Below are 12,416 nucleotides of genomic sequence, written 5' to 3' on the forward strand. Positions count from 1 at the left end.
AAGCCTGCGGGGGGGGGGGGAATCCCTCTATGATTTTTTGCTAGGACAGAAAATGCAAGTCTATCCATAAAGCAAGTTTGACAGGATGTAGCCAACACTAACCAAGCACATCAGAAGAGCCTATGGCTTCCGCTGACCAAAGTTTGCTTAGGCTGTCATGTCACTGCAGGGCAGAATTACAGCCTCGGCAAAGCCCCCCTCTACTTCAGCTCAAACAGGTCTACCAAGAGCTATGTAACACTGTAATTAAGCTCCCAAATTAACTGCTGTCCGTCTCACTGCAACATCTCAGTGGTGAATTAGCCCACAAATGCCTGTATCTGAAAGAACAGACTTCGCTAGGATTTGAAGCCAATAAATGGCAACATCTCTCTCCCCTCCATTTCAGAAAGCACTTCACAAAGCAGCCACCAACTGAGCCCTGCCATGGTGACAGACAGCAGGCTGAGTTAACACACACCATTAGCTGACCCAGACCCGGCTATCCAGTTCTGCTGAATAAAGGAAAGTCATCTGAAGGTTAAAATGAACAAGTCAATTCAAGTAGATCAGCAACAGCCCCAGCAAAACATGCTTAGCTGAATCCAACCAATTATTTGCTGTGCAGCAGGAGGCTGGAAAAAAAAACAACCCACAACTTTGCTCTGCCCATTAAAACCACCCAGTTCCTGCTACTAATATTTAGTGTTTTGTATCAGAGTCCAGCAAAGCTGGAAGCTTTGACGGTTGTATCCAAGTGTCTTTACATCTGCCTCAAGAATAGTGTCATACAGCATTACTACTTACCACCACAGACCCATATATGTCTTTGCCCTGCAGGAGTCAGAGAAGGCCCACACACTGTGACATGTTGCCTTTGAGGAACAGCAATAATAGCAATCTGTATTGTCACTGACATTAACCCAAGTGCAAAAGTCACAGCTCAGAAAACAGTCAGCTTCCCAACGCAGTATTCTCTCCTCTCTAGAGCATACAGGTCTGATGTGCTCAGCCCTTTCCTCACCCTTACATCCATCTTCCTCCTGACCTGCTCCAATCTTTTACAGCTACCACCGCATCCCCTTGGAGTTCCTACACTATTGGGGAAAAGTGTTAAGAGATAACTTCTGGACTGTTTAATAAACTGCTCCTCCTTCCCCCGCTGCCAATCACTTCTCTCAGCTCTACACTTCTCCCTCCTTCTCCTTATGCTGCTGTTGCCATTTCCTAGACCTGTCCCTCTCTACTGCTTTAGAAATCCGAACTAGGTGGCATACTGTCAGAGCAGGCAGCAAAAAACTATTGGGATATGGGTTTAATGTATTCATAGAGACAAAAAATTCAACTTGCATCACCACATCAAATCTGCCACTGTTAAACAAGTATATGAAACCTCAGATCTAGTGGATGAGCACTGAAGAACAAATCAAAAATCAAATCCTGACTCAAATCCATGCAAAACCCATCCTGGTAACGCATATGCACAGTGAAGCCATACCTATCTCTTCTCTGCTCTGGCATTAGTAAGCGACAGCAGGAAAGACCCTATTTAGACAAGTGCATAAAATTAACAGAGGTGGAAATAAGACAGCAGGCTGCTGTTGTGATTTCACAAGTCACAGTCGCCAGGTGCCTTTTCCAGATGGAAGGGCTCTTCTGCCTATGCTTAGCACTAGACTCCAAGTGACTGTACTAATTTAGAGTTGAAACAGGCTGGATGCCCTTCCCTCCCTTCCCAACAGAGACACAAGAACACAATGTTTATGCAATACTACAGCAATAGATTTCACACCATGGAGGGTGCTTAGACCCTGAAGTTTTCAGAGCACCCTGCAACATGCAGGTTGTCAGAATCTTGGCAGGGTTTTACCTTGGCAAAGAGCGTTTTTCCAGTGCCAGGGGGACCGTACATAAGAATATTCCTGTATAGGCTTTTGTTCTTTTTTGTATTTCTTGTTGCTATGGCAATGTCTCTCACACGTGCTTCTAACTGTGGCTGCAAGAAAAGGGTTAAACTTAAGGAACAGAAAGTACCAAGAGACCTGCATCTATCAGCTTCACAGATCAGCACCAGCAAGAAGTAGGCAGCACTCCTACAGTCTCAAGCTTTTAAGCCTTAACTTCAGCTGCTTACTACTTCAGACCAGGGTCATTTCCCCTTCTATGTCAGGATTTACTCAATTTGAAGTTCTGTCCACTTGGCTACAATTCTTTACAAGAAAAAGCAGCAGTGCAGGAAGCAGTGCAGTAACTACTATAAGAACTGATAACGCCTAAATATTCACTTCCCATTGGATGCCCTGGGAGGGATATGTCAAAACATAAGCCACTCTTTGTAATACTAATTCTTTCATGTAAGTCATAAACATTCATGTTCATACTTATTACTGCATTTGTAGAGATACTGTGAGAAAGCTATTCCTGCAGGAGCATTTTCTCTCAGCAGCTTCAAGAAGCACTTGAATTTGCCTGATATCCAGGAATCAAATTCAGAAGCAAACATACAGAAGCAGCCCTAATTAGCAAGTTAAGAACCATTCACAAGATGGGCAAATGCATACGCTGCTTCGGCTTTTTGGCCTACAAGCAGATCTAGGTTCAGTAATCCTCAACAGACTAGATGAGACAAGCGGAACTCTGTGTATTAACATGCTGACCGCAGAGAAAAACTGCAGCAGGGCAAGGACTGAACTAAGACTTCCAACTGCTTTGCACAGAGGAAAAAAGGTTAACAGAGCGCTTAATGCCTGTCACACTGAACACAGGAGCTTATTTACGGTCTCAGTGCCTGAAGGGTGCTATGTCTCCAGAATTACTGGAATTACAGCTTTTGAAGCGAGTGTAAGGAAACAACTGTTCTCGTTTAGATTCCAAGTCATCCCTCACAGACCAAGATAGCAAAATAGAGTACTCACACTGAGAACAACTCCTTCGAGGGCATCCTGAGCCTTGCTGGTAAGACGCTTACCAACCTAGAGAGGACAAATTCAATTACTGACATGTAGAAATCAACCACGGTTTTGACAACTCACCTGGACAAAAAGGTCATATGAAATGACAATGCGTTCAACCTACCTACGCTATCTCTAATAGTACGTTTATTCACAGACCCATTGACAGCTCCCTGCCTGACACAAAGAGCTGCAAAAGGAGTTTCGCATCCTCGTGGTTGAGTGCAACACAAAAACAAAGCTAAACTTTACCTTGATTGGATGCTTCAGTGCCTCCAGCACAGTAATGCGCGAGGTTTCTCTCACCAGGGAAGGTTTGCCCAAACGTGCTTCTATGTATCGCCCTGCTACTGCCGTGGCATTCTTGGCAGAGTAAACGCCCACTGCCAGAAGGGTTAGGCCTGCCACCTGCAAAGAAAAGGGGGAAGGATTAGGAAAAACACTTGGCAAGGCAACGCTACTGTGTGTAGAATGCCCTGTGGTGGGGAATTCAGATTCAGGACAAATGCTGACCAATAGGGGTTTATTTTTGGTAAGATGTTTTATCCCTGTTCAGTCAACGTCTCACAGCCGCTATTCATAGGGCATTTAGTGCTCTTGCATCTTGCAGTGTGAAAGGCAGAGGAAGCACAAGTAATGCGTATAGTCATGTATCCAGAAGTATGTATTCCCTGCTCAAAACGTGTGTGGCTTTTCAGACTTTTAACTAAGTAGAGCATGTATTAAGACAAATAGCCATCAGGCTTTGCTACAAACCAGAGGTATAAGCCTCCTGTGAGAAAACTATCTCCCCTAATGCTGAAGCTCTAGCTTCCAGTGTTATGAACAAAAGCACATTGGGCAAGTGGTGTGGCTTGGGGTTTTTTTCCAGGTATTCTGTGCAGGCAGCTAAGAATAGACAAGGAGCTGTGCTGACAATGCTAAAGACACTCCAGGAGGTTGCTAAGAATAACACTTCAGGTCAGGACTTGAAAGCAAGACTTTACAGAAATCTTTAGCATGTATAGGATTGTTTCCTTAATTCTCAGAGACTGATAGTACTGATAAGTTTTATAAAAGTTAAGGTGCACAAACATAAGCCTCCAGTTCCATCTGTTTGTACATATGCAAGCGAGTCAGTTGATTTACCAGAAGTCCTATTCACCTGAAAATACAAGGGAACAAGGGGCATCACTTTTAAACTGAGAGGTGTTTGGGAAGAGGCCAACTGTTCCACACAGTTCTGAGCGCAAGTAATCAGTTGTGTTCAGCTTACAGCTAGATGTCAATAATTCATAACAGAGCAAGCCCAGATAGACAAAAGAGCAAGCTGCAGCAATTGCTTTTAAAGTAAGCAGACTTTTACTAGAAGTACAGAACAAGGTCAAAAGCCTCAAGGACAACAAGGATAGCATTGTTCAATAAACCATGAGACACCATCTGTTCAGTTTCACTCTGCTTAAATGTATGACATCACCTTTGTTTTGAACAGAAACATGAACGGTTCAGAACTGCAAGTTCCAGGATGCAAACAGTAAGACGACCTCCACATCTGATTCATCTCAGCTTACATGGACATTAGAACACAAAAGAGACTCCACCCTTTTAGCAGCCTCCCTCTAAAAACAAGGTACCATGACAAATGATGTCATGCACTCTTAGACCATCTGCTTTAGCAACATCCAGTATTAAGCAAAGCTACAGGTTGATACATCAGATCCATCCAGGCAGAGATAAGTATTTCAGACTTTTGGACTTCACTGACACTCATGTTACAAGATACAGAGAAATACCACTTTAAGACTGACAGCTATGTATCAAAACAGGAAAATTATTCGAGACTCACATTCACAGAAGAACCCAATTACTATGCCAACTCCACAAATCAGTCTGATTACAGTGCCTATCTGTTTATCATTAAGTATCTAGCAAAGGAATGAATCTCTGACTGATAAGCAAAGTGAATTCCACTAAAAAAACCCCAACAAACCCAAAACACTTTGAGCAGAACCTTTGGGGTTCTGCTTGGATGGGAAGAAGTAGGAAAAGAGCAGCCCTTACAGTAGGCAGGAAGAGCTGAAAATCCAGGGCTAATTTAGAGGAACCCTAAAATAACTGGCTAATTCTTACCTTGTAGTCATTTTTGAAAGCAACAGAAAGTACGAGTTCCAGCTGTGTTATCTCCTTTCCAAAAATATACTTTTTTTTTTTTTAAGCTAAATGTCCCAAATTCACAAGACAAGAGCTTGTCAGAAGCAAAAACGACCATGCAGGAAACTGGTATCTGGGTCAAAAGAATATGCAGCTAAAAGCAGCAAGCACTAATCTGCAAAAGGCTCTGAATACTGCAGGCATTCCAGGTACAGCCTACAGATTACAAAAGGATCCACTAAAAGCATGTCTTGCTCTCCCCAGTGCACTCAAGCAAAGTGTCTTTTGTATCAGCCTGTGTGTATAAAACCGGAGGGTGGAGCAGATGGTGGTGACTGACTTAAAGCAAAATGTCCATTTTAACAAGCCATGCTACTAAAAATGTATTTTCACTGTAAAGTTTTGTTGTAAGTAGTACACTGAGAACCAACTCTATGTCCATAAGAAGCCACTGCCACGCTCTTTTGTCCTGTGAAAAGATGTTGGTCCAGCTTTTAATCAACTTATTTAGCGCACACAACAGTTCTCTAAGTGCTCTCTAGGCTACATCAAAATCAGATATAAAGTTGTGAGATAAGCAGCAAAGCGAGTTTTAGATCATGTCCTGCAAGATCTTGACGTTCCAGAGACTAGGAGTGCTCCTTTATAGATGAAAACGGTACCCCCAGGCCCCCTGATCACAGAGACCTGACAGTCTGCTATCCACCTGGGATGAGACTAGCAAGCAAGTTCTTGGCAGCTAACTTGGTGGGAAGAAATTGCAGCTCAGAGACAGAATGCATGCAAAAGGGGAATGCTGAAGAATTTCTCTCTGTGGCCTTAAAATCACGTACTTAGTATTATCATTTAAAAACAAAACAAACTTTCATGATGCATCTCTTACTACTTTCTTGGGGGAGTGTCCTCAGAAATTTTTTACTGTAAGGGGTACACGATCGAAAAATTTGAGACCACTGGTTTAGAGGGAACAAATCCCTTTTGTGTCCACCAGATCAGCTATTACACGTCCAATATACTTTCCCCAATACTCCTAAAAAGACATTTCCAGTTTGTAGTTTAACTGCAAACATACAAAGACATTGGGGGTGGGGGGAAACGGGTATTAGATCCCTGTTCCCAAAAACCACCACTGGCAAAGACGTCCTGTAACAGCAGCGTTAAACATTTCATAATGCTCTGTTCACCTATAAACATTTATAGATGTTCATGCATCGTGAAAGTACAGTGAACATCAAGCATTAAAAAGCTGAATGAAAACTTGTCAGCTCAGAGCCTAGTCAAACACAAAAATTGCATTCAAGATCTCAAAGAAAAAAATCTGCAGTTATCTCTAATTGGCTATTAGATAAAACCCCTACTCCCCTACATACATAGGAGACAGAAAATTCTAGAACAATCTGTGAAAAAAAAACCCCACCAACCCAACAATCTGTGAAAAAGACTCATCTACTTTTTTCACAGAATCTGCATCTGTCACTTGTAATAGCCGGCAGACTTTCAGGAAACGTGTTTGTAAAGGTGATGGTGCCTCCAAAGACAAGACAATTATATGCTGTTGATCAATCAAAGAACTTTTGTGACCAACGAGAAACGAATTATCTATACAGAGAAGTCAAGAATTAATTTGAATAAAAATCTGAAGCACAGGATCTCCTTAAATGAGGACTGCAGAGAGCACTAAGTGAGCAGCAAATTCCCGCCATGGTTTACAGTTTATAAAAATATCAGAGCAAGGAGTTTAACCCACATTTACAGACAGACTTTTCTGGAAGTTATCGATACACGTCACAATCTTACCGTGGCCGTAACTTTATCCCAGTCCGTTACAAAAGTACGGAATCCTTCCCCGAAGAGCATCCCAGCTGTCCTATGGTAAGCAAACAGAAAGGCAAGCAGGAGAAGAGAAAGGGATTTCAAAGACTGAATTGAAACAATTTACAAGACAACTTTATAATGATCTTCTTCAGAACCAGTCAAAGCTCATTGAGAGCTCGCCTGGGAACTGAAACATGAACAAGCATGGCAAATACACTTAGAATCATCTGATGTCTACACCTGACCTGGGATTAAATCCAGAAAAGCATTTGGCATTAAGATGATATCAATTTCTTTAATACATTATTAGTGCTGAACTGTAATAAAAGGTATTTTATTCTAAAGCTTTTTTTATTCAAAATCACAAAGGACCTAAAATTAACAAATTACAAACCTAAACACCCAGCCCTTTGGAGATAGACTGCTTTATAACCTTTATGGCATATGTTCAGAAACTGAAAGAACTCAGAGTTTTCAGAGTAATTGAATCTCAATCTTAGCAAATAAGGCTTGAAGCAATCTGTTAGAAAAATTGTATAAAATTCAGGACTCTGTAAATAGTCTCTCTGGTTCGCATTCAGATGACAATGTAGCAAGACAAGTGAAAGAGAGGGTTCTCTTTAATATAATTCCTATTGCTCAGAGTACAAGAGCGTACAAACTAACTTTTGATATTCCTCAGAGCTTAGAGGAATAAACAGCAAGGTTCCCTACATGATGGGAGAAATCTGCAAAAGCAGCAACGCAACCCGTGCCCTTCTCCTGGCTTGCACATACTTGAGGGACTCCAACACTGTTTGACGATGTTCAGCAGCTTTTAAGCGGATCTGCTCCCGAATGATGTCTGCGTTCTCCCGCTCAGCCTTGGCACGGGCTCTTGCCTCTGCCTCAACACGCAGCATTTCGTTCTTATGCCGCAGCTCCATCTCTCGCTCTACAGTAGCTTAAAAAAAAAAAAAAAAAAAAAAAAAGAGAGAAGAGGACAATCTTTTGAGAAGAGGACAATCTTTTGGGCTGGCTTAATCCCAGGTAGCAGGCAGGTGAAAAAGAGATCCATTGCTTCATCCTGGCTTCACAACAGCTGCGTGTGGTCCCAGAGCAGCAGATTTCAAGATCTTCATTCCCTCCCACCCTCCCCCAAAAGGCAGCCAACCAGTACAATATTACAGAAGACCGACAAGGAATTTTCCCTCTGTGCTCAGAGGGATCACACACCAAATAGGTGGCCTTCTCCAGATGGCACACCGCAAGACAATAATCATGTTTCAGTTCTGGAAGTTCATTACCAGAAAAATCGCTCAGGGCAAACTTTAGTCAGAGACGAGCTAGACAATAAGGGATAAAGCAACAGAGAGGGAAAAACCACAGTGCTAGGCACTGCTGCTGCTCACCAACATCATTTCAGAGAGGAAGGGTGACACGCTGCAGACAATGAAAGACAATCCTGGGCAAGTAACTACGCACAGTGTAACATACGCTGCTTGTAAGGAAGAGAAGCAAAACGGAGTTGCCTGTAAAACGCTGTCCCAAACAGGATTTTGGAAGCTCTGTTACTTCACACACACAGAATTGCCAGACACATTAAGATTGATGTGAATGGAGAATGAATGAGAAACCTACGAACGACCCAGGAGATGAGATGAGGACTTCATAGCCAGCACCCTCTTATCTTCAGCATCAGTGCAAGAAATCCTGACTGGACCACCCATCTACTTGATACCTGAATGCTGGACAGGCCACCTTGACATTCATACCTTAGTCCTATGAGCAGGTGGATACTACAAGAGTAAAATCACCCTCTCTCCTACAGGGTTTCACCATTGAGCTTTGTTATATGGTTGCTACAATACTTCCCACAAAGACACCGACAAACGTTGGGAGTACACTAGAGGGCAGCAAGGAGCGGACAACAGCGGTCCACGTCTGTGTACGGTGCAAACCAGCCTTCAGATCCCACTTGGTCATAGACAAATTCCCTTACGTTTCTAAGACTTGTGCCCTAGTGGAGTCCCACTGGAGTTCTGCAAACCCAGTGATTCTGGCAATTCCACAACACCAAAAAGAAACAAAGCAAGTTTCAGACTAAAACTTCATTACTCAACTTTTATTTTCTACAGGAAACAGTGAACGGAGACTAGGTGACGCAGATTCAACCGTTCCTCTGAGGAGCTATCCTGCTTCTCTTCCTTCCTCAAAACTGGCTCTATTTTAGATTGTCCCAGTATAAAATCAGAACTTCAGTTGCTACATCAGGAGATGCTGACAGTTCATTGGGAAATCCAAGTACCACAGGGCAGATGTTTAGGAGTGAAGCCACTTCTAAAACTAACCTTGGAAGCAATTGGTAGTTCTGGTACTACCGGGGTTTACCCATTACTTGCCAATATGACATTAACACATGACCCTAATGGAGCATCAACCAATATGGACAAGGAGTCAAAGATCAGTACAGAGAACTCATCTGCCCACCCACTCTGTCACCAGCTAAAGAAAAACTACTAGCTTACCACGCCTCATGGCTTCCTGCTTCTGTACAGATTCTTCCTGCTTCCTCAGATTCTCTTCATTAGCAAGTTGCTAGAGGCAGAGACGACAGCAGAAGATGCGTTAAAGTTGTAAGAACTCAGTCAAGTAGGTATTTGTGTAAGCTTAAGGACTACAGATGTTTTCAAGGAGCTAGTGCTCAAGCTGAAGTCCTCTCCCCATCTCCCAGATTCATACTCTTAATCTCATGCTCCTAGCTGCTTTGTCCTAACTCCTGACCTTTGATTTGCCCGGCCAGCACTGTTGATGCTAAGCAAATAGTACAGATGAAAGCAACTGTGCCTAGCATCAGCCATCTGGCCAGCACGACAGGGCACAGTTCCAGATCACCACTTTGACTTAAGCAAGCTCCTATACAGTTTCCAGCTGGGTTGGAGAAGGAAGCTATCATACCTGCTGTCGCATCTGTTCATCATAGCGCTGCCTTGCCAATTTGTCCTGGTATTGGGCTCGCTTCAAATAAAAAAAAAAAAAGGGGAGTATTCAGAATATAAAGATTAGGTATTTAAGAGAGAACCTAACCCTGAGGCAATGAGGTTTGGAACACGCAGAGGGAAAAACACAAAACAAAAAACCCCAGACAGAACAAAAAATAATCCCGGATTTGAATACGAACAGGGCAAAGTTTGGGGCAAAACATCCTCAGCCAGCACCAAAAACTCCTCTACGCTGAGAAATCTATATAGTCTGACTTCATTTTAAGGTATCACAGATATAAAATCAAAGAACAAGCGTTCCTTGGCCCAGAAAAGGAGACTTACTTTACTGGGAAAAGCATGTTTTTCATGTTCTAAAACACGTTACCTAGACTGGCGATTGCAAGCAATAGAACTGTCAAGACATGCTGCCTGTCAGATGAGCTCTGTTTCTGATTGATTTTCTTGTTCCTCATTAATTTCTCTCATCGATTTTCCAATGCAACTGGCAAATAAACCCGTATCATCTACACTCAACTGAAAGTGGTCTGAGGGCCCATATCCATCAGCAAGGAGGAGTCTGTACAAGGGATGATATGATTCTCTATTCCAAATACACAGACAGCAGAACAGGTTGCAAGTTATCTCCTCCACAACTGTAAAGCATGGCACTTCAGAAGTAAATCATGATCAAGTTTGCTTTGACTTCAAATGATGCCCTGTGAACTGCAAGAGTTCAAGAGCTAACTCATGAACAGAACAGATGTCTGTGAAGCCTGCTTCCTGAGCCAGCCCCATTCAAAGTCCAAACTCTGATGGGATAAAAAGCAACGTGTGCCAAATAAGCAGTTTTAGCTCTCTTCCCAAGCTTGATCATCAATGAGAACTAATCAAATCCCCTAATTTCCTGTGCTCTCAAAGTAAAAAGTCACCATATGTGAGCTATTAGCCTAAAAGCTAGCCTGCATTTCCCTGATTTCAGTATTATTGCCACTTCAGTAACTCATGCTAAAACATACCAGAAAGCACCAACGTTGCTCACAACACAGCCTCCGGTAACTCTCAGATTTGCATCACTTCTACTCTTAAGGTATTTTTTCCTGTCTAAAAGATCAAACGTGGAAGAAATAGGGTTGCAGGCTACTTACGACTGAAATCCAAATAACTTAAGAGACATTCCACTGTCCAGGCTAACACATATACTTGTTAAGCCAGTAGTCTTCAACCTTTCAACGCCACCAGCTGTTAGACACAAACAAGTGTATCTCAGCATGTTCAACAGCACTTCCCTGGAAGTTCCTTCAGGAAAATTTCAAAGAGCACACAATAAGAGTAACTGCTACAACCAGCTCCTTTGGATGTTCAAGAACTTGGTAACAAAGGTTGAAGACGACAAAGCTGCGTATAACTCCCAATCAGGTTCAACATTACAAAGCCAGGGCAGAAGATGGGCTCAGCCTGTGAATTGCCTCACATCTGCGGCTGCCCGCAATCCCCCTTCCCCCGCCCCCCAAAAGGGGCAATTAATGCATTGTTGCCTGTTCCATAAAGGAGGACACAAACAAGGCCTCCCATCACTCAGCTTCCCCCTCGTTCCCTTACTGCTTGATGCTGTTTTGTTTCTTCACTGAGTGTTTTTCGTCTCTCTTCTGCCTGTACTCGTATCTGCTCGTTCTTCAGTTGTTCTATGGCAGCTTCATACTCCTATTAAGATAAAGAGATAATCATCACAAATGAGCTCAATACGTCATCTTATAGAGAAATGCTAGTGACAATTATACTCCAAGAAATCCATCTGTAATCAGAGCGGTACCCTGCAAAGCTGACCAATGACACAAGAAAGCTAAAATATGATCATAAAATATGATCGTAAGAAGTCTCATGATTAACCATTTCAGGATTAAATAAAATTTATTAAAAAAAAAAAAAAAGAACAAACCAACACTCAAACAGTCCCCAAATTCCTTTATAAAAGAAACAGAACTCGGTCCTCCACCCAACCACTTAACAGTTCCCTGCAGAAAACCCTTGACATTCCCTAAAAACAGTGGTGATATTCTAGGAGTTACAAAACCACTCGGGATGTGCAAGTGGTAAACAAAGCCACAAAACAGGCCTGAGAACAGGCCAAATCAGCTTGCACTTCACCTTCCAGAATTACTTTTTTTTTTTTTTAAAAGGCAGATAACTATTATTTGCTTAAGCTGAACAGCAACAAGAAAAACTTAACGCCCTCTGCAGACTGCTAGAAAATGAGACTTCCACTTATGCCCCCCACAAACCTGGCAGTTGCCTGAGGCGGGCTGGCTGTACAACAGTTGACGAGCTCCAACATACCTTAAGTTTTGTCTGCTGTTCCAGCTGCAAGGTCTGCTCTTGCATCTGGGCAAGACTGAGAGCATCTTTCGCGTGGCCTGAAAGCGACAGCGGGAAGCGGTTAGCGACGGTACAAAGGTCTCTTTCTCACGTAAGAAAACGCTCCGTCTATTCGAGCCGACCCGGCGCTAGCTCAGACTGTCTCGTGCACGGCTCCGAAGCCGTACGTTCAGCCCTCCCCGCCGACAGACGCCCGGTGCCATCC

General features: G+C 42.9%; 1 protein-coding gene across 1 annotated transcript in view; it reads right to left on the reverse strand.

Moving 5' to 3' along the window:
• The window catches only part of ATAD3A (ATPase family, AAA domain containing 3A), a 29,650-nt gene extending 17,402 nt beyond the window's left edge, over positions 1-12,248 (reverse strand). The window contains exons 1-9 of the mRNA XM_009274169.1: positions 12,173-12,248; positions 11,438-11,539; positions 9,813-9,872; positions 9,383-9,452; positions 7,653-7,818; positions 6,858-6,927; positions 3,183-3,338; positions 2,895-2,951; positions 1,850-1,975 (exon numbers count right to left, since the gene is read on the reverse strand). Coding sequence (XP_009272444.1) covers positions 1,850-1,975; positions 2,895-2,951; positions 3,183-3,338; positions 6,858-6,927; positions 7,653-7,818; positions 9,383-9,452; positions 9,813-9,872; positions 11,438-11,539; positions 12,173-12,217 — 852 coding nt within the window. The 5' untranslated portion in view covers positions 12,218-12,248. The remainder of the gene's footprint in view (positions 1-1,849; positions 1,976-2,894; positions 2,952-3,182; positions 3,339-6,857; positions 6,928-7,652; positions 7,819-9,382; positions 9,453-9,812; positions 9,873-11,437; positions 11,540-12,172) is intronic.
• Positions 12,249-12,416: the final 168 nt, after the last annotated feature.

Source organism: Aptenodytes forsteri, unplaced genomic scaffold (assembly GCF_000699145.1).
Source record: "Aptenodytes forsteri isolate BGI_AS27 unplaced genomic scaffold, ASM69914v1 Scaffold16, whole genome shotgun sequence".
Lineage (NCBI taxonomy): Eukaryota > Metazoa > Chordata > Aves > Sphenisciformes > Spheniscidae > Aptenodytes > Aptenodytes forsteri.